The sequence below is a fragment of the Anguilla rostrata genome, chromosome 9 (genome assembly GCF_018555375.3).
Source record: "Anguilla rostrata isolate EN2019 chromosome 9, ASM1855537v3, whole genome shotgun sequence".
NCBI lineage: Eukaryota > Metazoa > Chordata > Actinopteri > Anguilliformes > Anguillidae > Anguilla > Anguilla rostrata.
The window spans coordinates 45,614,654-45,640,262 of NC_057941.1; the positions used below are offsets into that span (position 1 = coordinate 45,614,654).

Consider the following 25,609-nt stretch of genomic DNA (forward strand, 5'->3'; position numbering starts at 1 on the left):
CTCATTCAAATTTTAATTATTTAACGTTTTTGTTTGCTTATCCTTGATTGTACTGTCAAATTTTACTGATGCTAATGTTAAACTTGTTTTTCTCACTCAGTAGCCCATTAAGAAAAAAAAAGAAATTATTCAAAAGGTAAAAACGGCTGTCTTGTGATATGCCTGATTATAAACCGAGTTATATATATATTCGGAATTGTAATTTATATATTCAGAATTGAAGTTATATATTCGGAAATTGAATTTATATATTCGGGAATTGTACTTATATATCCAGAATTGAATTTATATATTCAGAATTGTAATTTATATATTCAGAATTGAAGTTATATATTCGGAAATTGAATTTATATATTCGGGAATTGTACTTATATATCCAGAATTGAATTTATATATTCAGAATTGTAATTTATATATTCAGAATTGAAGTTATATATTCGGAAATTGAATTTATATATTCAAGAATTGTACTTATATATCCAGAATTGAATTTATATATTCAGAAATTGAATTAATGTATTCTGGAATTGAATTCACAGGATGACATTACTACTTATCACTCAATCTCAACAATTGACAGAGTTTGGAAAATATTGTAACTTTATTCATTTCTATCACATTTAAATACAATAGTCTTTTTCCAACATTCAGCATTTTAATGGCCTATATATAAACGTTAGCATTTGTGAACTCCCAAAATGCAGTTCAAAGGAACAAATGAAAGGTCTGAGAACTAGATCTTCTGCAATGGCATAGCAAAGCATTTAAGTCATTTCATATATAAACAAACAAAAACAGACAGAAAATTGCAAAAGTACTATTTCTTTATAATGCCCTGCATTGTAGTAAAATAGTTGTACTCTAACAGAGTTTGGAATGTGTTTCAAAGCCAAACAGGGGATGCAGTGTTAAACCAGTTAAAAGAGAAAAGGTTTGTTATATGTGACATTAAAGCATATATTTTCCAGAAATTCAAATATCAGAGAGAGAGAGAAAAAAAACATTACTGTTTAACAGAGATCAAGTCCATTTCAACTAAAAAATGAAGAACTTTGCATTGACTTTTGCTTTATTTATCAATGTAAACAATTTATTGTTTTCCCCCAACAATTATACTGTCAGTTCCCTCTCAAGACTTGAAAAAGTAAAATATCCATATTACATCATATGTATACTTGCCATTTTAAACAGGAGTTTAACAATTAAGTTATTTTTGTATTATAGACAACAAAGTACAATCAAATACCTTTCAGTGATCTCTTGTCATTTTTGGGCATAGAAAAGCTTGTACAAATTAAGTACAAAATTATATTCATTATGTATGTCCTACTAACGCTGTCTGTTTAATGTATTAATTTATTTTTGGCAATTGTTGACCAAGAGATACTCCTATACTGAGATATGTGGCATGTCTTTGGGGACCAAGAAGTCATACATGCTTTATTGCAACAAATAAAACTGTAGTCCCGATCACAATGGGACAGCAGTTTTACAGTATGTAACATGCAGGAACATTTGTACACTGAATAAAAAATTTAAAAAAGTTGCTTTCATACAGGAAATAAACTTGAATCATCTGGCATGATGAGTGATGAAAATCAGTTTATAGCATATCATAATGAAGAATTGTGGGTAATTAAAGGCAGTTTTGATTAGTCATATCTCAAATGAAAACAAACCTGACTTTTTAAATACCAAATACATACTGTAAAACTATTCTCTGTATTGAGACACTTCAGTCTCCCTGTCTCACTGAACACATTTTCAATACAACACTGCATGTGCGATGAGACCCAACTCTGGAGAAATGTATTGGTATGGATTTAACACAAACAAGCTGCCATTGGTTCATGTTATGTTAGCAGGAGCCAGTTTGGTCGAGGACTGGGCAAGTTTTAATTGGATGGCTCCGTCCATGCCGACAAAAACGGGCAGATCTATCAGGCAGTTCTACAAAATGCACAAAGAGACCAGCTCTTGGCAATATAAAGTTTGGGAGTCAGGTGCCCAGCCATACTTACTTGTTTTATATGAGCAGGTCTAGCAGAACGACTGTGCACTCTGAACATACTGCAACATCCAAGTTGTTTACAGAGTCTACGCTACTGTAGACTATCGTACTGTAGACCAACAGGCAGTTTCCACTCAGAGTACCAATCACATGCTGACTGAAATGCCTGTGTATTAGGAGTGTCATTTCTATTCTAGCAGACACCCGGAGTGTTCTAAATTAGCCCAGTTAAATCTTTTCAAATCGTGAGTTTTAGCTCTCAGTGACATTAAAGTCACCTCTCCATGGATAATAAAGCAGGACTGGCGAGAGAAAAATCCTTTTCCTCATTCAGGACAAGCTGCATGTAAGTGTAGCAACCGTGTTCCTCTCGACTAATCTAGTCATCACATTTCAAGTACTACCGTGCCTGCAAACCTTTCAGACCAAAGCACATCAGTGGATAATTTGGATCCAGGAAACCTGCGCAGGTGAAGCACAGTTTTCAAAATGAAAACTTTGCTTTGTTCAGTTACTTCCCCAATGAGGAAAGCAGGCGCAGACACAGGTACACGCGGCGTACGCACAGGCACATACAGACACACACGCACACACATACAAACAGACGTGGGCTTGTACGCGTTTTTTTTTTTTTGCCTTCGCTTTAAAGATGAGGGTCCGGGGGCCTGTACGGTGTGTGAACCGGGCCCTCAGCGGGAGCGACGGATCTCTCCGGGGTCTGGGGGGGCGGCTGCAGCGCTCGGGGGTCCCCCCCCCCCCTCCCCCGAGACGGTCTACCTCTCCGCGCTGATCTTGTAGCGCAGGATGAAGTAGGCGACGAGGCGGAGCACGAGGAAGAAGACGCCCAGCACCAGGAAGTCCATGTAGAGCTTGGCGTCCTCCACGTCCAGCTCCCGGAGGATAGCCTCTGATTTCTGGAAGTGGCAGGTCTCGTCCTTGTCGCAGTGCAGGTCCTCGCGGTCCAGCCCGTAGATGGACAGGATCACGCCCTCGAACCCGTACCTGCAGGGAGCAAAGAGCAAAGACCTTTTTTTTACATATTTTAAATGAGTATTTATAATTACCATGCCATTATACCATAGATTATTAAGTTATTGAAATATCTACTGTATCTGCTACATTTTACACACATATTGTAGAATTTCTATTTCAATATACATTGGTTGTCCAACACTGTTTTCAGAATTTACAGAAATATATGGAAATAGGTGACCTTTAAAAAATGTATATTTGGAGTACTTTGAGTAGATAAAGTAGATAAAAACAGTAGATAAGAACTATACTTTGAGCACGGTTGTGATTTTCAGTCTTTCCAAAACCACTTCTCTTAATGGAACGATGCGAATGAAGTTGACTACAATAAGACATGGTCCACTTGCCTGACATAGGAAATGTAGGATATCCATTGGAGGTACTTGGGTATGGTGTCAAAACTGACAAAGAACCCGGAAAATAGTAGCACAGGAATGGCAGTCACCGGACCGACAAACGTCGCCACCTGAAACGCATTGCATCGTCATGTCAGTGACAGATGTGGAAACCACAGTGCTGAGCCTAAATGCATGAAACAAATAATTTGAATAATATTAATGCTAAATAAGAATAACTAAAATATAGCCATTGGAGTAGCTTCCCTTAAAATATATAAATTCTATATAAACTCTCACACCAGCCCCTTAAAGACAAAAGAGGTGACCCAGCTGTTTAAGTACATTACATTATTTGCAATATTTCTTCTGCCCTATGTAAAAAATAGACCTATTTTGATGCAGCACACCACTCTGTATTCATGTTGAATACACACGGACATGCTGTAACAGCCCTCCGGTGTGATGGAGCTTGACGTCCTCACCTGTAGCGACGTGGACGCTGCTCCAATCAGCAGCCCCAGAGACTGGGCCACCAGTGAGGTCATCACCCCCAGGGACGCAAAGAGGAGGAAACGCACGGCCTCGGGAGGCTGTGATGTCATCCAGTACACGATGCTACAGTACACCACAGGGAACACCACCTGCCGACAGAGAGGGGGAGGGAGAGAGGGAGAGAGAGCGCACCTGTGTAATTACAAGGCAGTTGTTTCAGCCTATTTGACCTTCATTAGCATTTGATGGGCTTTTTCATCAGGGTTTTCAAAAACACTAAGCACCAGAAGCGAAGCTAGTGTAGTAGATTTTATTTGCTGCCTCCCCAAATGTATTTGCTGTAGAAAGATGACACAATGTAATGCATTATGAAATAAAAGTCACGTGATTTATAATATACTGTGGGAAACCTGGATTTTTTTACAGGTTGTAGCAGCGATGGCTAAATACTTTAAAGTATAGTAGTACACCAATTGACGGTATGAGTGGTGGGTATAATGGGTAAGGAGCTGGTCTTGTAACCTAAAGGTCATAGGTTTGATTCCTGGGAAGGACACTGCCCTTGTACCCTTACACAGGGTACTTAACCTGCATTGCTTCAGTATATATCCAGCTGTATAAATTGATGCAATGTAAACACCATGTAAAAGTCGCACTGGATAAGAGCGTCTGCTAAATGCCTGTAATGTAACGAGTGAGTATGCACATGTGTAATTTGGCAGAAAGATGAACCGAGGGATGACAAGAAATGCTGTTCCGCCAGATTGAATGAAACATCTATTCCAAAGTTTCCACTGCATTCCGGTGGACTGTCCTCTGGGAGGGAGATGGTAAAATTAGTCCCACAGAGGTTCTGCTGTGGCAGAGCCTCGTTATGCAATGCCGTTGGGGGATTTGTCTAAATCAGGGCACATGGCTCTTTTCAGGCAATGAGGAACCACATCGCTCTTAAAACCATTTGATTTGTGCTAGCATATGCTCCCATCTTGTCGATTGCTCTCCTCTCATAGTTTCTGCATGAACAAGTTTATAGCACGGGATAACCCCGATGGCCCTTTTTTGAATGTATTTTTTAAAAAGGAGAGCGAGACATTCTGTCCTCCTTTCATGTTTAAACTTTAATCAATCAGGTAGAAAGAAGAGGCAACAAACAGAAGGAAACACAGCTGAGAAAGTGTAATGGCGGGAAATTGAATCCTCGTCCACAGCACATGGCCTGATACGGCTTGAGAGATGGCCACCCTACAGGCTCCTTCTTGCACTAAAATGGCCACTTTCTAGAGACAAAATTGTGTTAGTCTACCTGGAAGGGAATATCAGCCATGGTCTTTGCCAGGTAGTAGGCTTTCAGGCTGTACCAGTAGTTCAGGTGCTCTCTGAGGAACACGCCCATCTCCAGGGGAACTAGAGCAAGACAGGGAGAAAGAGAGGCATCTTCAGCTTCAGATGCCACTGATGGCATCACAATAGATCGATGACATCACAAGTGACCGATGACATCACAGTGCGGAGCCCTGCGGGGGCGTACTCACATGTGAGCACGGTGGGCATGAGGGCGGCGAACATGAGGAAGAGCATGGAGAAGAACAGGAAGCCAGAGTTGCTGAGCACTTTCTTGGCCTCGTTGCCGATGCCCAGGTAGAGGAGCCCGATCAGGATGCCTATCCCGACGTGGGAGGCAATGCGGAGGTGCGTGAGGACCTGGGAGGGAGAGGAGAAACTGGGGATCAGGACCTGCGTGGACCTACAGCATTATTTCCTATGGAGGCCGGAAAGCTGGAAAAATACAGCCGGTTGCTGATTATTTCTAGAAAATCCAACTGAAATGACCTAATATTGAGGTACACTGTGTGTAGCATTAATGGAATTGGACTTGCATATAAAGATTGGACTGTATCTGGATAGTGGATCAGCCGATGCCTCACTAAGTTACCTAAGATGGAATTTTTTATAACATATTCAGCAGTGGTTAATGCTGAAATTGTGTAAGCTGTTCTGTAGTAGTGACTGTGTCTCTGTCACACCAAAAAAATTACATTACATAATGAAGCTCAAGATCAACAAGTTATGAACAGGATAGAATATCTTAGCCTGGGATCCAGCAACATGTTGTTTTAGCTAAGAACCTACTAAGCCTACCCTTTCTTTTGCCTGATTGGAATTAATTGTAAATGCAGTACATGCCTAAAAATAAAGTGGTTGGGCACACTGACAGAATAACACATCACTATGTTTTTCAAAGGTTCAAGATCTCTCACTAACAAGAAATATCAGGATGGATGGTCTTGGCCTTGCAGGAATAAATGAGTTATGACCCGTATAAAAAGGCAGACAACTTAATTATTGATGTCATGAGCTCACGGTGCCATTAGTCATTACCACATTACTGGCAGTTTGGCTATTGCTGTGAGATGCCCAGCTGTGTGGCGTTTTCCCAGCCATTTTAAAGGGATGTAGCCAGGTGCAGTGTGCGGTTGTGTCCAGCAGGTGGCTCACCGAATCGCGCATGATGCTGTGGAACGTCCTCTTGAACAGGATGCTGAACTGAGTCATGCAGCTGGCAGAGAAGCTGTGGCAGCCCTCTCCAGAAGAGCAGTCCTGAGGGAGGGGGAGGATGAGGACATGTCAGCACCCTGCACGTACGGGCCGGGGGTTCAAAAACCAATTCAGTAACCCCCTGAACTAAACTAGCATGTCAGACCCCCTCACTCCTGTGAGACACAGTGCCAACTGATTTATAGCCAATCAGAACAATCCATCTGCTGTCTGTGTGTGAATGTTTAAGGAGCTCGCTGCCTATTCCCCCCAAATCTCCCCCTCGGCATGTGCGGCCCGTACCTCGTCCGAAGGTCTGTGCCAAAGGAAGGGGTTGAGAGGGCCGTCCCTGTGGATCTCCGTCTTGTAGTCCTTCTCGCACTTCCTCTCCTGCACGGCCTTCACCAGCCTGGCTGTCTGGTCCCCGTACTCCCCCGACGCCACCTCCATCACTGCGACACCGAGAAGCAGACAGGTTTAAGAGCAGCCCCACCGATAAAACCCCGAGCCAGGCAAGAGAGGAGATCAAGATCAGATATTTTACAATGAGGACCCGTGAGATCAACTTCCTTCTGCATTTCCTTGTAATAAATAAACACGCGGCTTCTATTCTGCAATGAATGACATTTCCTTGTCTAAAATCTTCAAATATGATACAAGTATTTTTGAAAAAGTATTTTTTTTAAAAGGAGAAAACATCATGAGAGGCAATCTTATTTTAAGGCGCCTTATCTAAAAATGAGAAAAAGTAGATTTGTTTGCAGAGCAGATCTTGAGTAACAGCATTTATGGCAGGACAATGGAGGAATATTGACTCCTCTAGTCCATGCTATGTAGGCACTGCTTTATGATGTGATTAAGGCAGACTTACCAAAGTCTGCCGGGTTGTGGTATGTGGGACAGTTGAGGCCCAGCTCCCTGAGGTATGGGACCAGATTGAACACCTTCCCCCGGTAGATGCACTGCCCCTGGCTCAGGACATACAGCTGTGGGCCAATCAAATTATCATTATTATTATTATTATTGTTACTATTATTATTATCACTATCACCATCTGACGCTAGACCAGGGTGACCTTGGTGAGACATTCTCTGGGCTTTACCTTGTCAAAGAGCTCAAACAGCTTGGCGCTGGGCTGGTGGATGGTGCAGATGATGGTTCTCCCGCCCTGGGCCAGAGCCTTCATGAGAGAGACCACCTGGAAACAGGACGAGCTGTCCAATCCGCTGCAGCAGAGAGGGGAGAGGGGTGGGGCCGGGGGCGGGTCAGAGCACGGGCAAGAGAGCTCTTCCTGGTTCACCGTTACAGACACGTTTCACATAGCAAGGTGACACGCGAGGATTGAGAATAACTCCAGTTCTTATTTGCAAACACCTGCAGCTGTCTGAAATGAACACTGTGTCACATGATGACTGTAAAAGCTGGCTGTGGGATTTAAATAAATGGCAAAAGAGCAAATCCCACAGTAGATATCGCTCAGGTGACGATGAGATTTCGTCCAATTGCGGTTTACTGGCTGCTGGTCGACACTATTTCCCAACACGATGCATCTGTTTCCTCAACATCGGGTGCTCTTTGTGTTTGCTTGACAATACACTTAATCTGCTCCATCTGACGCAAAGAGAGCTTGTATTTCTCCACGCCCGTTGGTAAGCCTCCAGGGCCCTGTCATGGCATGTGCAGGTTATCACGTCCATGTAAAACTGAGATTAGGAGTCTGATCGGATTGGAGCTGCTGCATATTACTGCATTAATATAATGGGAGACGTGATGGAGGTGAGGTCAGAGGAGAAAGACAGAGCACCAGTCTTACACGTGACTCATTCTGGGGCTCAGACAAATCCTAAGTGGAGAAGGGAAGGGAGACGTAAATGTCTGACGTCAACACGTCCATTAGACACGATAGAACCTTTGCAATAATTCTGTAAAGGCCAGAGCCAGAGCTCTCTTCTTGTACAACGTATTCTTCTGTACTGGAGTGACATGCACTTTGTTAATTCAGCAGGAGGGAAGTCCGCAGGGACAGACAGGGAGGGAGCTCTGAGCTTTAACACAGGCCAGAGGGACTCTTCAGTTCCCTGAAGTGGGTTCATATCCCTTACCTCGGGCCTTATGGGACAGAGAATGAAATATTAATTGTTTCTCCAATCCAATTAGATGAGGCTTAACTTTACTGATGATTTCTTAAGCAGAGACACAGAGAGGCCTGATTTACTAAGACCTTTAGCATTCACAAAACATTTTTGTACACGCAAAAATAATAAAACAACCAAAGATCGGTGCAACAAAAAAAAAAAATAAAGATACCATGACCAATCATTGTATTTGAAATGTAACCTGAATGTCTTTGAGCTTGAACACAGGCACTCTACACAACTACCAGAATGTACATGTTTGTAGTGTCTATACTGTGGATAGGGTCATTTCAATTACAATTCAATACATTTAATTAATTCAAAATTCCATTTTTAAAAATGCACATGTGTTCTATGGGGTGTTTTTGGTTCATTTCAGTTAATGTTCTTAATTGAATGAGCTGTAATGGAATTGACCCTAGTCTATGCTCATGATCTCCCCTTTCAACCAGATTGGGATGAGTGGGAGGGTGATATGGCCTTACCTTGTGGGCTCATCGAAAAACATGACGGGCGGGTTGTTGACCAGCTCCAGGGCGATGGCCAGCCTCTTCCTCTGCCCCCCTGACAGGTTGGCCGTGCGGGTTTTGGCGCACTCCCGCAGTCCCAGGGCGGTCAGGATCTCCCTCACCTGAAACATGCGTCAGTCACACCAACTGTCACTTTCCCAAACTTCTATGCGGCACAGACAGGACAACAGGGTTGGGGTTCTGATTCGGGAAATGAACTCAAATTTAATTAACGGACCGAAAAATCCCCACAGAACATTATGGCCATTTTTCAGTCCGTGAACTGAATTTAAATACATTTCCTGTCAGACCTGGGTCAAATACATATTAGTTTCTGATTCAAATACTTTTCTACGCGTCATTGATCTTGTCTGATGCATTGGAACCAATGAAATACTCTCAAAAAGTGCAAAGCCAGCCTTCTGCTCATATTGGCAGGCTCAATTACACCAGGCAAGATCAATAGAGCACAGAAAAGTGTTTGAATCCAAAACAAATACGTATTTGACCCAGTATACATATTTTCCTGTATTGAGTGAATGCAAATGGACTTGACCTATGCTATGTGCCATTTACAGAGATCCTACAGAGATCTGTCGGTAGAAGCACAGTATATGCTTCAAAAAGTACTTTGCCATTCAGAGTGATGAAGGTTGTGTAACAATATTTGGCAGCTGATCATTAAGAATACAGTGGGATGCTCACCATCTCCCTCCGACCCTCCTCCTTCTCCTGAAGCTTAAGGTTAGCCGACACCTGAAAGCAAGAAAGAGATTAAATTGTTCATATGGATCGTTGTTGTGTCACCATACATTAATTCTCTCACACAGAGTACCCTTTCTACATGACTTGCGAGCATCGACTTGTCCCCTGTGGCTAATGCACATTCACACAACACAGCAGAGTGCTGGGCTGCTAAGTGAAAAGAGTAACGGCTGGTAGCATTTCAGTGGATGGTTCAAGCAAGCCACAGGCCTAGAAATGGGATTTGCCATTCCATTATAAGTCATTGTGGACAAGAAGAGGTCAAAAACCCTGGCAGATACTCACTTGTTTATATCAAGCAAAATCTGTTTCCTATGCCAACTGCCTGCCAAGTTTCTGCAGTGTGCCCTTTCATCACCTGATGACTGACCTCGCCCTGAATCGATCCTGACTGTCTGCCCTTACCATAACTTGACTTGCCTATATGCCTGACCTTTCTGCCCTTACCATCATGGCATCCTGACCTGTCTGCCCTTACCATTAGGCCCTTCTGAACTTTCTGCCCTTACCATCATGGCCTCCTGCACCGTCAGGTGTGGGAGGAGCATGTCATCCTGCATGATGTAACACGACACCTTCCGGAAAGAGCGGAGGTCACGAGGTTGTCCGTTGATCAGGATCTCCCCCTTCATACCAGTCTCTCTAATAATAAATGAATTTAAAAAATTAAAAAATTAACAAATAAATACATAGTTTCTCATTTCAGTACCTCATATCATGTGCTCATATCATGACGGTCCCATTTTAACCCAAGGGATACTAATTCAGTTAAAGCAGATGTTATCAATATTTAATTCCAGTGTTTGAGGAATAAGTCAGAAAATTATCCTGCTAAAGCTTGCTCAGATTACATTAAAACCAATAATTAATTATAACAAACTTGATACAACTAGCAATTTCAAACCCAGACCAAACCATTGAGCCCTCCATTGAGTCCACCAGTTGGTTATTAATGAATAGTCAGTGGCCTCCATTTTGAGATGCCTCCCATGTATTCCCCTCCGCTGCGCTTACTCACCGGTAGCCCGCCAAAATGTTCATGAGGGTAGACTTCCCGGCTCCGGAGGGGCCCATGATGGCCACCAGCCCTCCACTGGTGAAGTTCCCAGAGATGCCTTTCAGCAGGGTCTTGTAACCTGAAACCCAGAACATAAAGAGGCGGGGCCATTGAGCCTTCCATCCACCACAAAGGGGAATGAGACCCTGGCTGACACAGGTCTACCTGCTGGGAGTTTCACCCCTCCCCCTCCCCCAACCCACACCCTCAGCTTCACCCCATGAACAGGGACCTCTTTATTCTGGTGAACAGGGGCACCTGCTGTGTTCTCTGGGTGAAAGTCACACACTCGTGCATTTGTGTGCCAATTCTTGCATTTATCTCACAATCTTTGCTTCAAACTGGCCCAGGGCTCATGGGATTGTAGGCATGCCAGGTCCATTGGTGTAGATCGTTCAATGCATTTCAGTTGTATCCCCCTGCTAATGCATTCCTGTATTCTTTTGTAAATGTAAACTTGCATACTGCAGAAAACCAGGAAGCATTCTCTGAAGAAAAGGTCTTTAGGGAAAAAGAATAAGTAATAAAAGCATTTATTATGACACCAGGTCCATGTTACGTAAGTATTGGGGACACACTTTATTTCACATCCCGGTAGCACACTGGTAATTAATACTTGGTAACACTTGTTATGACATGGAAATGACAGTATAATTACCATGACATAATACCGGTCATGAAATGTCATGTCCATTCATAACTATGACATCTGCAGGGTGGGTCATGACATAACCAACAATACAGGCTGCATAGAAGGCTCAATATGACCAGGGTGTCATAACACTGATTCACCATGACATTTGAAAAGCACTATGTGAATAGTTAGTTGAAAGCTATGTCACTGTGTGCCAGCTTGCCAAATAGTGATACTTCATGCAAAAACACCTTGGCATGAGTTTATACTATTTTATATGTATGTTGGGATGAGTTCATCTTGACAGATATACTGCATCTTTAAACTCACCTTAACTTTATTCCATCTATCCATGTGACATCTATGTGCTGTACCAACAGCATTTCACATTGACATGTCAACATGACACTTCATGACAGGCATTATGTCACGTTAATGACACCCTTATTTCCATGTCATGACGACCACTGTCAAATAAAAGTGTTGCCCAGTATTAATTACCAGCGTGCTGCTGGGATATGAAAACTGAACAAACAAACCGCAGCCCCAAGACCTCTGGGGGCAGGGAATGCCCTACAGTAACCTCCTATCCTGCAGCTCGCTAATCCTGTTGATAGCGGTAGTTCCCAGCCTGCGGTAATTGGATTTTCATCCACAATCCATCAGAGCAAGCAACACCCAAATACCTCTGACCTTTTCTGTCCTCCTTCAGATAGGGATCTGTTCCAGCACGCAGCTCTCTCTCTCGCTGTCTCGCTCTTGTCTCTCTCAGTGGAAAGACAGAGAGAGAGAGAGAGAGAGAGAGAGAGAGAGAGCTAGAGATGCACACACTCATGTAGTGTGCTCACGTACAGACAGGTATGACAAGCTCAGAGAAAGAGAGGGGAATTCACTGGTTTCAGCCTCAGCAAAACTGCAGTTCACTGCTAAAATTGCATTTCATCAGTTATACAATCATTTAGTGATTGCTGTTATTCAGGGTGATCCACCAAAGAGGAGGACACTAGTGTTAGTTTATGTAATACAAATTGGGATATGACCAAGAAAAGCCTATTTAAAATCAATAATTGCAAAGAGATACTCCCAGATGTGCGGTTCTGCCTGCTCTTCACACCTCAAATTGCTCTGTGAATAAATAAGACACCTTGAAATGGTGTGACTGGAGCTAGAGAGCTGGCACGGGCTTGATCTGTCCGACAAAACGCTTTCCATGCAATTCGTTTTCAAATTGTCCAGGATGAATGATTACTTTTCCAGGAATAATGTTATTCACCCTTGGAAGTTGAGGTACATGCAAACATCAAGCTCCAATTACAAATGAATGTTTAAGCATAACTGTAAACTAAACAACAGGAACTGTTTCCTGGAACAGCCCCAGTGTCTTTATAACAAAGAGAGCTGCCAGAAAATACAACATACCCACCAGGATATGTTACAGAAAACACAACGATATCTGTTTAAAATATATTAAAATAACCTCTATCGCTTATAATAACAGGTAGAAATCATTTTCAGCCTTAAAAAACTGATGTTTTCAGTTTAGATTTATGTTTTAAGTGATTAGAGCAGCAGAGTGATTACAGAAAATGAGGAATATAAGGTAGCAAGTGTGTGACCATGTGATGAATGCAAGGAAACTTTGCCAAGCAGCTCTGACTTAAAATAATAAAACCAACTGTTTTCTGTCACGTTCTGACCAACACAACTCTACCTTTTTAATCCGTCAGCTAAATGGATTCCCTTACCAAATGGGTTACAGGGTTTATAATGGCAGGAAGAGGTGGTTCATTTGTACTTTGAAAGAAACAACTTCTATTGTGCAGTACATTTTAGCGTTTTACAAAGAGCAGTTCCAAGAATGTACTACCTAATGCACTTACGTGACAGTATTCCAAATGTTTTTGGCTTGGTTGTTTTGAACATCTCATAAGCAGCTTGGCATTTTTTTAATGCCTGAAAAACTAAATATTTTGGCCTCAAAGGCCTTTATTTTGATTAGGCTGCAACTACAATATGGGAGCGCCGGCAGGGATTTTGGGCCCCATGAGAAGATCTCACATTGGGTCCCACCACACCTCTGTACAATTACAGTGCAATTTTTTGAGGGCCCCTATCAGACAGGGCCCTAGGAACTTTCCTTCCTCATATGATCCCACTGAATGCACTACTCATTTGAGGAGTTCTTATAACCCCCAAAAGACCATTTAAAACAGACACTGGCATCTAATAATCATTATTTTGACCAGACTGAGGGGGAAAGTAGGTCAATGTAAGGAAACACCGCTCTAAGAACAATATACTAAACAACCGAATTGGTATTACAAGGTGGAACTGCCTGGCAATTATACATCTGTAGTTCATCCTCAAATAATCAGAACCACACCATCTACTGCATTTCTGAGGCAAAGCAATAATTACTATAATCAGAATACAGATTGGCACCAGCCTTCCTAGTTAATTTCTTTGAGACTTTTAAGTGGATAGCCTTAATCCCACCCAGTCTAATGATAATTCAATGTTTTCAATGATCCTGGCTGGTTTTGTGGAAACAATAGCTGGGTGCAGCGTAATCGGCACTGCTGGCTTGACAGTAAAATTTCAGCAACAAAGAAAAGGGAAACTGAGATGTTTGGGACCACTAAATTCGCCTAAAAAATGTTCCTTTGTCCCTGTTACAAAAACATACGAGTCCCCAAGCACGGGGTCACAGGGTTGGTATCACAGAGCAGGGGGGAAGCAGGCATAAAAATAAAGGCGCTGAGAGATGAGATTGTCATATTGTATGCATGGTCAGCTTCATCGCAGCGATCCAGCCTCACAGGAGAACAGGACAATGGGGTTTAAAAGGAAAGGCACGTGAAGGAGCACGGGGGGTGCGGCCATTTTGGCTCTCACACCGCAGGGCGTCAAGGCAAATCAAGGAGGGCTTGATGGAAACTGCCAGCGAGGCTGGAGCCAGGCAGGCATTTCACTATGCTGTCTGGATTAAATGGACAAAAAATAGCACAGCCAGCCTCCCAACTGATCAGCAAATCCCAACAGCTTGCATCTGTGTCAGAGCACTCACTTGAAACCAGCCCTCTCTTCTGTAACACACTAGAACTGTTTCTGTGTTGTACTGTTGAAAAACGAAACTTACTGGAGTGTGATTCTAGATACAGCGCTGTAAAGAAGTGTATTGTGTAGGTGAAGAAAATAATGAAAAGTCATATCTTGCCTAGTTTCATCAACCACCTTTCTACAACATTCAACAAAAGCATAGGCTTGTGAAATCCCTGCACCGATTATGCATGCCAGCAGATTTTTTTATAATACCAATCTTATGCTTACTATATTGTGAGATAAACACCCATTGTGTGCTGCCCTAAATCTCATTGCCATTATCTCTCATTTCTGAACACATCATAGAAGTGTCCCATCAGTTCTGATATATCTTCACAACAAAATATTGAAGGCAAATGAGATTATCAGATTGTGGTTGTTTCTCACAGTACACCACTGTCACGTTCACGTCCAATCCAGGAGCAGTAGACAAAGCCTGAAATTTCAGTTGTACTGTCCCCGAAACATCTCTCTGAAAATATAAAAAAAACCTCAGCAGATGGATCCTTTCCTACAAATACCACGCTGTCCTTTTTCATGTGTTGTCACTTGCGTTGGCATGGACTGTGAAGGGAATTTTACCCCAGAGAGACAGTCAATATAAAAAACGACCCAATTTTCTATGCCCCTCTTGGATTTTATCAAAAATAGGCACGCTCATTTCTTCTAACCACTGGGGGAAGATTTCAGCTCTGCACCTGAAATCACTGGAAGACAGTTGCTGCATTTTGAGAGGATACATATTTGCAGCCGCACAGGAAACCTTGAGAGGGTCGAGCCAAAATGGATGTCATTTCACAGAGACTTAAACTTAAAAGATTGATGCCAGTTTGACTGAGGGTTGGGCTACTAGCAGAAAGCTTGCATGAGCGTTTTTTAACCCTCGTTCTACTGTTACGCTCATCTGTCAGGTCAGTGACTGGGCTGGACCGTCCATTCGGGCTCCGCCTGTGCCTTTGCCGGGAACCTACGTGCAGTTACACGGTTCCTTCTTCGCACCAATGTTGCGCTGGGAATTATATCAGAAGCGCACAATTATGAAAACGTTCCGCGAGGCTAGTTTAATCCTTGGCAGAGCAAAGCAGCTTACAGTGGCCTATATCCCCATGCATTAAGCCCGCCCTACGCTACCAGGGCATATGCCCGCATTAAGGCTTGCACAAGGTGAAGCACAAAGGCACACGTGCTCGTTTCTGTTCTGCCCCGATGAGAGCAGAGAACCTTCTGCCTCATCTTACACCTTACTGTGATTTCATTCAATGTGACATTGTCTGTATCATCAAAGGGATTTTAACAGAATGTAAAATCTTTTGTTTAATGTAACTGTATTTGTAGCATGTAGAAAAGGCAACGTTTCACCTCATGAATGAGGATTTTGAACTTTTTTTGTAATGGTTTATGGTCAAAGAATGATGACTGCTGTATTTTTGCCCCACATTAAAATTGAACATTATCAGTTCACATGTGACCATATAAAAGCGTACTAATCTGAAAATACAGGCAGCCATAGATTAAGCAAAAGGTTTTCCAGAGAGCAGAGAGATAACCGTGTTCTGTGTTTCGTAAAGTTAAATTGCACCAATACTGAATAGCTGAATCACCTGTTCTCCCACTGAGCATCCTTCGCTGGCTCATCCATGCTACAGCACAGCCAATCAGGGAAGCCTATTTATTAAGCCCCCGCCCTCCCCACCCCCACCCTCCACACTGGCTGGGGTTACTACAGTTTGTTGATCGATAGTAACCGCTCCCGAGCGACTCATGCAGTTGCCTGCTGCAGTGCTACGGCTCAGCACAGAATTCAGCTGCTTCTCACAGAGAAAAGAGAGAGACAGAGAGTCCAGGGGCTGCACTGTTTCAAAAATAGACCAAGATGCTCATGAAGTCAACAGCGTTCGTTTGGACCGTTTCCTCAGTGTTTTGCCTTTGAAGTGTTAAAACGGGAACTAAAAAATCCAACAGCAGCGATGCCGTGACCCACATTAAGCCGTTACACAATATGATTGAAAAAGCTCGATAACCCACTCAGGGACCCTGTCATCACATAATGCAACGCCATCCTTTCAGGACTGTTTTTCCTGGCTTTTCTGTTAACATTCCACCATTTCCTGGCTCCTGCTTGAGGGGTTCTCCATTGATTTAAAAAAAAAATAAATAAAAATGGAATACCGTTGATGAATTAGGGAGGTCTACTGTCAGCTGCATGGCCTTGGGGTCTTCAATGGGTCTGACCCCTTTTCCATTGCTCTTAATGACTCCATGACATGTCAGGTCAGCCTTTCATTAGTCTGCAGCACTGTGCCTTGATGCTAACAGCTGCTCTTCCTAGCCTCTTGCAGACCGCATGTCCTGCTGGATTAGCCCTGAATGTGTCTGCCCCAACCCTCACGGTACTGGAATATGCTGCAAAATATACCGAAATAAATCTATTATCTCTATATTGCCGCAGTTAGTATATTGGCAAATGTGCTAATTATCGCCACTTAGAGATAAAGTAATATATTACACTCTTGTGCAATACATTTATCATTGTATTTTCCACATAGGTCCATATATTTATAAATACATTACAGTATGTTCCATTTCAATAAGGGAAATACCCTCTCCTCAGCGGGACATGGAACCCCGAGGACAGGCTTCCCTGAGGGGTCATTTCTTATCCTGTTGGCTGGAGGTCAGTGCTGCACTGGCGCTCGCAAGATTGTCTAAAAGCTGTGAAGACTTTAAAATCTTGCTCTTAGTACTGACACAAACTATTTTGTTAATAATGTGTTGCTGAACGTCTCTCTGAAAGTCCTACTGAAGCTCCAATTGGCTGCTGCCAGCCAATCACTGATTTCTGCATAACCTCACAGGGTTTAAGTTGTAGGCTGGCTATATTGTTAGCCCGGTTACACCATTATTTCAAATAATGTCTCTTGGATATTGAAAAAAAAAACCTTTCTCTGGACAAAGTTCATTTCAGATAGGCCTGTTCTGAACTTTATTTTTTTTATCACACCCGGTCTCCATAACATGACACTACACTGAGAAGATGAAGGCTTAAAACCAAAGATAGCAAACTGAGGCCCCTCTGAATATGGTTGACTTCAGTATGCCAGTGGCAAGGGTGTTTCTCATTCGAGTTTGCGCGACTAAGCTTGCCCTAAGACCTCATTCACATTATTATGTACGAGAGCAGCAGCCTAACATTATTCATTTTTAGTTTTCAGTTTGTATAATGGGGCTTTTAATCTTTTAGTCAGGGTGATAGTTTTTCTTTCTTCTTTTCTAAAAGCCGTTTTTTAAACACACAGTGAGTTGTTTCACATGACAGCACCGTTAACAAGGCCCGGGAAGATTATAAAAGACATTCAAAGGCAAACAATAACGAGGACATTTTGCTTTGGTGAAAACTGTCAATTCCACAGCTCAGATAGAATCCTCACAGAATAAACACTAAAACACTGGGCGGGAGAGGACCATGGAAAATCACAAGGTAAGACGTGCAGTTAGAGTACAAAAAACAGGAACACCAAAGTAAACCCATTGTGTGCTTTTTTTCTCAGTATATGAGTGCACCCAAACTATATTAAGACAAATATACCCATTGTGGAACAACCAGAACCTCTAACAGTCGGAAGACTGCAGCATTTATATTTTTGGTCACTTAGCCTACAGTATGTGTATAGCACAACCCTGACAGAAACAAAATATGCTGAAAATATATGAAAATAAAATACATCATACAAGATAGTGCAACTGTAAGGTTTCTGTTCCTGTTTTCTGTTTCCTTTCTGGGCCGCCAGATGGCGGTAGTTCTGTTCCTTTTCCCTGTGTAATTGTATTATTAGTTCCAATTATTCTATTATTGTGGTTGTGTCTAGTTATCCCTTCCCTCTCTGGTCTGATTGTGCATTGTGCCCTCCTGTGTCTCGTTAGTGTCTTGTCTATTTAAGTTCTTGTCTTCCCTGACTCGGGTGCTGAATCCTTGTGTTTCTGATTGTGTTTCGGTATGTGTTTCCACGTGTACTTTTGACTCTGTGTTTTGTCCTGAGTGCTTTCTACCCTGCCCCGAGTTCTGTTTTTGCATGGTTTTGGATTTCTGGATTTTCTTTGTTTTTGCGTTTCAAGAACATTTGCTTTGTCTTTTTTGGAGACTTGCCCTGCGTGGCTTTGTTTTTGATCTCCTTGGTTTTTTGTTCTTATTGAAAGTAAAACTCTCGGTTTGGATTTACCCTTTTGGATTTTGAGTATTTTTTCTCTGCATTTGGGTCCATTCCCTCGCCAGTCCCGACAGCAACACTTTGTGCCATACGAGAAAACAGTAAAAACATAGGAGCACATAATGAAGAGAACAGGCCAATCGGCCCATCTAGACTTGCCAGCTCTGTACAAACTGGCGAGTATCCAGCACTGTATCCAGCCTGGACTTGAACGCCCCCAGCATCTTCGCCTCGATCACATGACCTGGAAAGCTGGTTCATGCATTGACAACTCCCTCTGCCAAGAAATAATTATTGATATTCCTATACATATTGTATGCATATACAAATCTTCAGAACTTTCGTATGGCGATATGTTCCATCCAAATCCTCACAACATGGCACTGTAGTATACAGTGGGTAAGGAACTATGGCGGCACTATCATAATGGATAAGGAACTGGTCACAGGTTCAATTCCTGGGTAGGACACTGCCATTGTACCTTTGAGCAAGGTACTTAACCTGTATTGCTTCAGTATATATCCAGCTGTATAAATGGATGTGATGTAAAAATATGAAGTAAAGGTTGTGCAAGTCGCTCTGGATAAGAGCGGCTGCTAAATGCCTGTAATGTAATGATATATCATGTAGGTCTGAATTATATTTATCATTATATCTTCCAAAAAAAATCTGTATATTGCGGTATATGCGATTTCTGCAAAGGACAAAAAAGGGGAAGATAAAAATGGAGAGAACAGCAGATTTCCCAACGGTGTCTCTCTCTACTGCGAGGAAGCTGCAGGGCACAGCTTCTCTTCCCAGCTAAAGCAGCAAAGGCTGGCGAAGAATTAAGGTTATGACAAATCAGCTTTGGCCAGCGAAGGGTGTCCCGGCGTAAGTAGCTTCGCGGGCAGAGGGGTGTGAGGAATTAACGGGGGAAACAGGGCGCGGCTTTAAATGGCGCCCGGGGATTTTACGAAGTGGCGAAACCACGGGCGAGCGCTGGGCGTTTTGGGGCGTTCAGTAATCTGCCCCGTTGTGACCCCCGCTTGGCGCAGGACGTCCCGCGAGAAGCACTTCCGCTGGGATCGTGCTGTTGTGTTTACCGACCGAAATAAGGAGATAAAGGCGTAACAAGCCCCAAATGGATGCAGAAGATTGACGGCCACCATGGAGTGCATTACTGATGATTTGCCAAGGGACAGCTCTTGGTGCCCTTTAAATAGAGAGGGGAATGAGAAAGAGACAGAGATAGAGAGAGAGTGAGAGCAGACGGTATGCTCAGGGGTATTGCAATGGAGGTGCAAATGCAGATGCTGTTGCCCAAACATCACAGAGAACCTCCAGCAGAGTGACATAGGGCAAGACAGAGAGAAACAGAGAGAGAGCCAGAGAGAGAGAGAGTGAGAGCGAGAGAGTTATAATGAATTGTCATTTGTCGTTTCATTATATTATTCTTAAGTTCATGTATTTGCATGTATTTGTGTTCATTTGTTTATGACTGATGACATTACCCCGCACTTTATGTACATTGTGTTTTATGAAGCTTTGGCAACACGTGTACTGAAATATGTCACGCCAATAAAGCAATTTGAACTGAACTGAACTGAACTGAGAGAGAGAGAGAGAGAGAGAGAGAGAGAGAGAGAGAACACTCATGTGCGTGCGAACATACGGACAGGTATGACGAGCTCGAGAAGAGGGGGAATTCACTGAGAGAGAGAGAGAGAGAGAGAGAGAGAAAGAGAGCGCGCTGGAACTGAGCAGCCAGCTGTGCTGTTACATCAGCAACACATCTGGCTCAGCTGCACGAAGCGCACATTCAGAGAGGCGCTCTCCATAAGGAAGCAGAGAAAAGCCATCACACTGAATGCACCAGGGAAGGGCTGGGAACCGTCAGCTATGCAAGCCATAAGCACAGCAAGTCAACCATTAACACGGTACAGAATTTCACCTCACTGCTGATAACATCAGGTCTCTCTCTCTGTAAGGCTTAATTGCACCTCTGTGCATTACATCCCATTCCCATAGAGGATGGGGGGGAGGGATTGGATTTCCGAAACCAGGTGGCTTCGCTCTAAACCCCTGCGTGCACGAGATTCAGTTCCTCGCACCTCGACGGACAGGGAAAAAACACCTGTGCAAACGCTATAATTAACAGATTATTTTATTGAGAGAACCCAACAAAGGCTCCTTTTGAAAAACAATGTCCACCTAACGCGCTGGCTGTCGAAATGGACCGAAACAGGGTTACACAAAGCTGGAACACAGTCTCACGAATTGTCCCTTGTACAGAAAAATCCACGTAGAACACGTACTGCTAAACTGCAGTCATTTCAGTGAGAAGCCCTAAAAAAAAGTGCTGCACAGGTATGGGGTATGGCCTGCCAGTGTATAACTTGGCAAACAGCATTCCTGCCCTCTCAATAATAGTAATTAGTGAAGGTGAGGTTTGTACCCTTTTCCTTGTTTTTGATAGAAAAATGAACTGCTGTCTTTTTTTCACTCAGGCTCTCTCTGCAAGGAGGTATCAGTTTGTGTTATTAATTAATGATAACACACGCAAAGAGCTTTAAGAAGAGCTTATATGAAATACAGACATTCGTGGCCAGTTAGAAAGACGCATTTATCATAATAAAAGCTAAAAGACCTGGGCTAGCGACGTCTTTGCTACGGCGAGTCGCTGCCCAAGCGTCGCTGGGCGAAGCCGCCGCACCGTACCTTTCTTTCTCCACCACGGCCCCTCGGGGACGGAGTAGGAGAGGTCGTTGAACTCGATGTTGACGGCGGGCCGCCGCGGCAGGTAGGAGAAGCGCTGCGCCTCCGTCAGGTTGTTCTCCACCTTTTTGAGGTGGCCCTGCAGCAGCGGAGTCTGATGGGCGCTGCCCATGCTGCCGGAGACCACCTCGTCGATCGACACGCACACGGTCCTGGGGTCCAGCATTAGGTCGGGGGGCCCGTTAGTGTTCTGAGGAGAAAATTAAACAAAGATAAGGAAATTCGATATATATAAAAATAAAAAATAATTTTATTTTTTTTAAATTGGGAGTTCAAGAGTCATGTCGTAAGTGTGATTAAGAGGGACCATTGGACCTGGGCCGAACAGTTATTTCAAATGCTTTAACATTAACTGTAACACCTTGGACACTAGTAAAGACTTTATGTAGATTAGCCTACTAACAGTTTTAAAAGGAGCTCCTATGCCCACCAATATTCATAATAGAATTCTTCTTTAATATGATTGTTCATTTCATGTAAAAAGCATGTTTCACTGAAATGTAACATAAAATGTTATACTACACAGAACGGGAAGTAATTTCCGTATGTTCCTTTTCATAGCGTTTTCAGACAATGCTGTGCTACTTTGCATATATTGTAGTTTAAATTAAAATGAATAGATGACTCATTTGCATTCAAAATTTTCAATTCCGTTCCAGTTCTTTGGCTTGCAGTTAAATATAAATTCCATAATGTCAACTTACCCGTTTAACTTGACTGAATTGATTTCTGATTTGGAATGGCAATTTAATGACCGATGGATATACACAGAAGTAAACGTTTGTTTCAGAACTAATTGATTTCACAATCGGTCTCTTAATGTCATTAATTAACAAGCATAAATCTACTTATATGTGATTTGATGAAAACTGTTCGTTGAGCATGCATGCTCAAAAACAACGAGACTAACCCTAATCCTTTCCATCAACAGACGGCATGGGGTTACTATCGGGCAGAATTTATTTTAAGACCGGAGGAAAACAGGTGCGCTTTGTAGCCTACCTTCCGGAGTGATGTAAATTCACTTCTAATTATTACTTCTTAATGTAAATAAACCATTTGTGCGACCAGTTTGCCAACTTTTGTATAAGCATACTTGCAAAACCTACGGCATAGAATGCAAATTAGACTACTGTGTATGCACAACAAGGGGAATTTATCTATGTCCATGTGATGTATATGTAATCTGTAGATCTCTAGAAATGTGTTCGATTGCAATCCGGTCTCAGACTGATTAAAAACATTTAAATGAGTCTGAAACGAGAAACCCTTGAAGTTTCGTGGCGCTGTAAAAATACTGCAATACTCCACATATACAGTGAGACTGCTCAAATAGGTTACTGCAGTTCATTCTCCCCCGCCTGAGATAATCGACACAGGTGTGCTATTTTAAGCATCCTGATGGTTTCAGGCGCGCGGATGCTTCGTGGAGTTTTCATGCAGAAAAAAAAAAGAATTTTCATCTCACTAAATGCATTGAGAATGACGTTCTTTCGCTTTTATTTGCCTCACATTGTCATTATATTCCACGGGGCATTCACTTAGCCTCCTTTTTTTAAGTGTTTAAATACGAAATACGATAATAAAAAATATACTGGCATCATACAGTGCAATCAGAAGAATGATTTAAGATACTCCTTAGAAAGATATCACGTTGTCACTCCAAAACTGTGACATAATTCCAAGGTTGCATTTTACAGCAAAGTCTTGAGATTATCAGAATTTCTAATCAAGATAATGAAAATACAAAACGCGTCTCTCTATTATATGTATATGTATACACCAATTACAATACAGTTTGCACATTTAAAAAAACGATAATGAGAGCTACTGTATTTGACATTGGGTATCTTACCATTATGATGGAGTTTGTGACTGCAGCGTTATTTACTGAAAAGGCTGCCATCAGACAAGCCATTCCTTAGTTTTTTGTCGCAGTCAGGTAATCCAAATGCTCTCCAAAATCGCTATTGGCACATCTGTTCCCAAATATTGTATTCTTTCTTGACTTTCCGACTGTGAAGTTGTTGCGAGATCCGATCTGTATTCCTGCAGACATGAAATCACTCTATTATTGTTTACTAGCGGACAACCTGCTCCAGGTTCTCATCTCGTGACCTCACACACTATCCCGTCTCTGATTGGATTTCGGAAAGTTTAAGGTGGGGCTGAGAGAAAAGATGATCTTTTCACCTGTATGAGTCTCAAGACAGTTGCGAATCAACGTCAATTTGCCTGGGCACACTTAGGATCTAAAAACAATCGCAATGTCGCTGTTGTGATGATTGCAATGAATTAAACACCAAATGCATGATATATGCAGTCGAATAAAAAAAAAAAGAATATTGCAGTGCAGGAATGTGCTCATTTTTCCACGATCGCTCCAACAGGGTATGCTCTATTAGAGAGAGAAATTCCGATGTACAATTTAGATTATTTTTCATCGTATGACAAATACGCTGTTAAAATGATTGTCAGCGTTGACCGAAAAACGATTCATGTTCATGAACAGTGGAAATGGAAGGGTTGATACCAAATTGAAGCAGAAGGGATAACGTTCTTACTCCCCCTAGTGGGATTCACAGGTACTTATCTAAAGTTCCGTTAATTCATTTTATAAACACTGCGGTTAAAACTAAACCAAGGTTTTGCGCATGTGCCATATTGATTATATTCTCACGTTCTTCCTTGCATGTTAGGTTTCCAGTATGTGGTATTGTTAAAATATATGTAGAGCCACAATATTGCGCTTAGTTATGGGGATATATTGTGCATATAGAGCAATCCTCTCTCCAGAGGTGGAAAGTCCAGGGGTGAGAAAGTAAAATTATTGCCATGTTTTTCTTTCACTTATGAACTCAGCCAGCTGATTTCACTAATCAGTTCTACCTCCATGCTGAGGAATTATGCTAATTAACAAATCCAGGTGATTGGCACAAAATACTGGGGAGGACTTTTACTTTCTGAACCTGGATTTCCCACTGCTGCCTCTGTCACAGATCTGGGTGTTTGAAGTAATGCTGTACTTTTTTTTTCAGCGGAAACAGCCAGACCCACTGCAATACAGCCACTGCACATCTGCTCCAGAAGGAAGAACCAGCCACCAGTGCTGCTGCCATGTATCTTGAATACCGATGCCCCATCCACAGCACCACTGGCTCTACCTATGAGTTGTGATCTGTAGCCTACCATTTAAAAACATGCAGTACATTGTACAATTAAACAGTAACGTGACAGATGTGACCAAGAAAACTTTGAGGAACACAGTGTATATAAAGAGAAGCATTGTCATGATAACTGATAGCTGACAGCCCCTCTATACACTACCCCCCCCCTTCCAAAAAAAAAAAAAAACAGCAGTGGAGGTGTGTTAGTTCAAACATGTACATTACAGCCTTTGTCATCCTTGGAACAATAGCCCCCGCGATTCCAATTTGACCACGTCAGCATTATGTTACGCAGTCAGCGCGGCACTCGCCCTGTCTGGTCGCAGACAGAGCCCCAGAGCAGCGCGGGATGCTGGATGAACAACATTGGCTGGGATCCCTGTACACGCAACAGACTGCAGTAGGCACGTGGATCCATTTCAATCCACCGTGACTGATTTTATGAGGGAAGTACATTTTCCCCCTTTATTTGAACTGTTAGAAGAGACATGGCAGGTATAGATCTTTTGAGGTGGCTGCACGGAGCAGTGGTTTTACTTTTGCTTACGTTACTTTAGTGCTACCTAAGTTGTGCAAAGCTAATATTTAGCTAAATGAATAAGTTATGTATTAGGTGTCCTCTCTGGCATGTATTCACATGTTCTTTCTTTACTCCCTCATTTCACACAGTAATGATCTAAACCCAGACTAAAAAAAAAAATCTCTCCAGTCAAATATGATTATGGGCGGGGGGGGGGGGGGCATTATCTAGGCTTAAGATTAACTGTGAATTATTCTTGACTGGAGTGTTTCTACACAGTAAAATGTATAGTGTTAAATCAACCCTTACAGAGAACAATATGCTCCCAATCACACTCATATGTACTTCGT

The 25,609-nt window shown here is 42.5% G+C and overlaps 1 protein-coding gene across 1 annotated transcript; it reads right to left on the reverse strand.

The window, feature by feature from the left end:
* Positions 1-2,132: 2,132 nt before the first annotated feature.
* Positions 2,133-23,660, reverse strand: LOC135263932 (ATP-binding cassette sub-family G member 1-like). Its single transcript, XM_064352428.1, has 15 exons — positions 23,428-23,660; positions 21,516-21,762; positions 10,836-10,953; positions 10,327-10,459; positions 9,758-9,808; positions 9,029-9,174; positions 7,511-7,634; positions 7,280-7,394; positions 6,712-6,860; positions 6,370-6,471; positions 5,406-5,574; positions 5,177-5,277; positions 3,864-4,022; positions 3,391-3,509; positions 2,133-3,013 (listed from the first exon to the last, which is right to left on the reverse strand). The coding sequence occupies exons 1-15, from the start codon at positions 23,488-23,490 to the stop codon at positions 2,785-2,787; spliced, it is 2,025 nt and encodes a 674-aa protein (XP_064208498.1). The 5' UTR covers positions 23,491-23,660; the 3' UTR covers positions 2,133-2,784.
* Positions 23,661-25,609: the final 1,949 nt, after the last annotated feature.

Excerpts from the sequence above, each read along its gene's own strand:
- LOC135263932 (XM_064352428.1), bottom strand. The coding sequence starts at position 23,490 with ATGGCTTGTCTGATGGCAGCCTTTTCAGTAAATAACGCTGCAGTCACA. Across the intron at positions 9,175-9,757 it reads AGGAGGGTCGGAGGGAGATG|GTGAGGGAGATCCTGACCGC; the intron begins GTGAGCATCCCA and ends CGCATGTTTCAG. Across the intron at positions 6,861-7,279 it reads CCACAACCCGGCAGACTTTG|TGATGGAGGTGGCGTCGGGG; the intron begins GTAAGTCTGCCT and ends TCGGTGTCGCAG.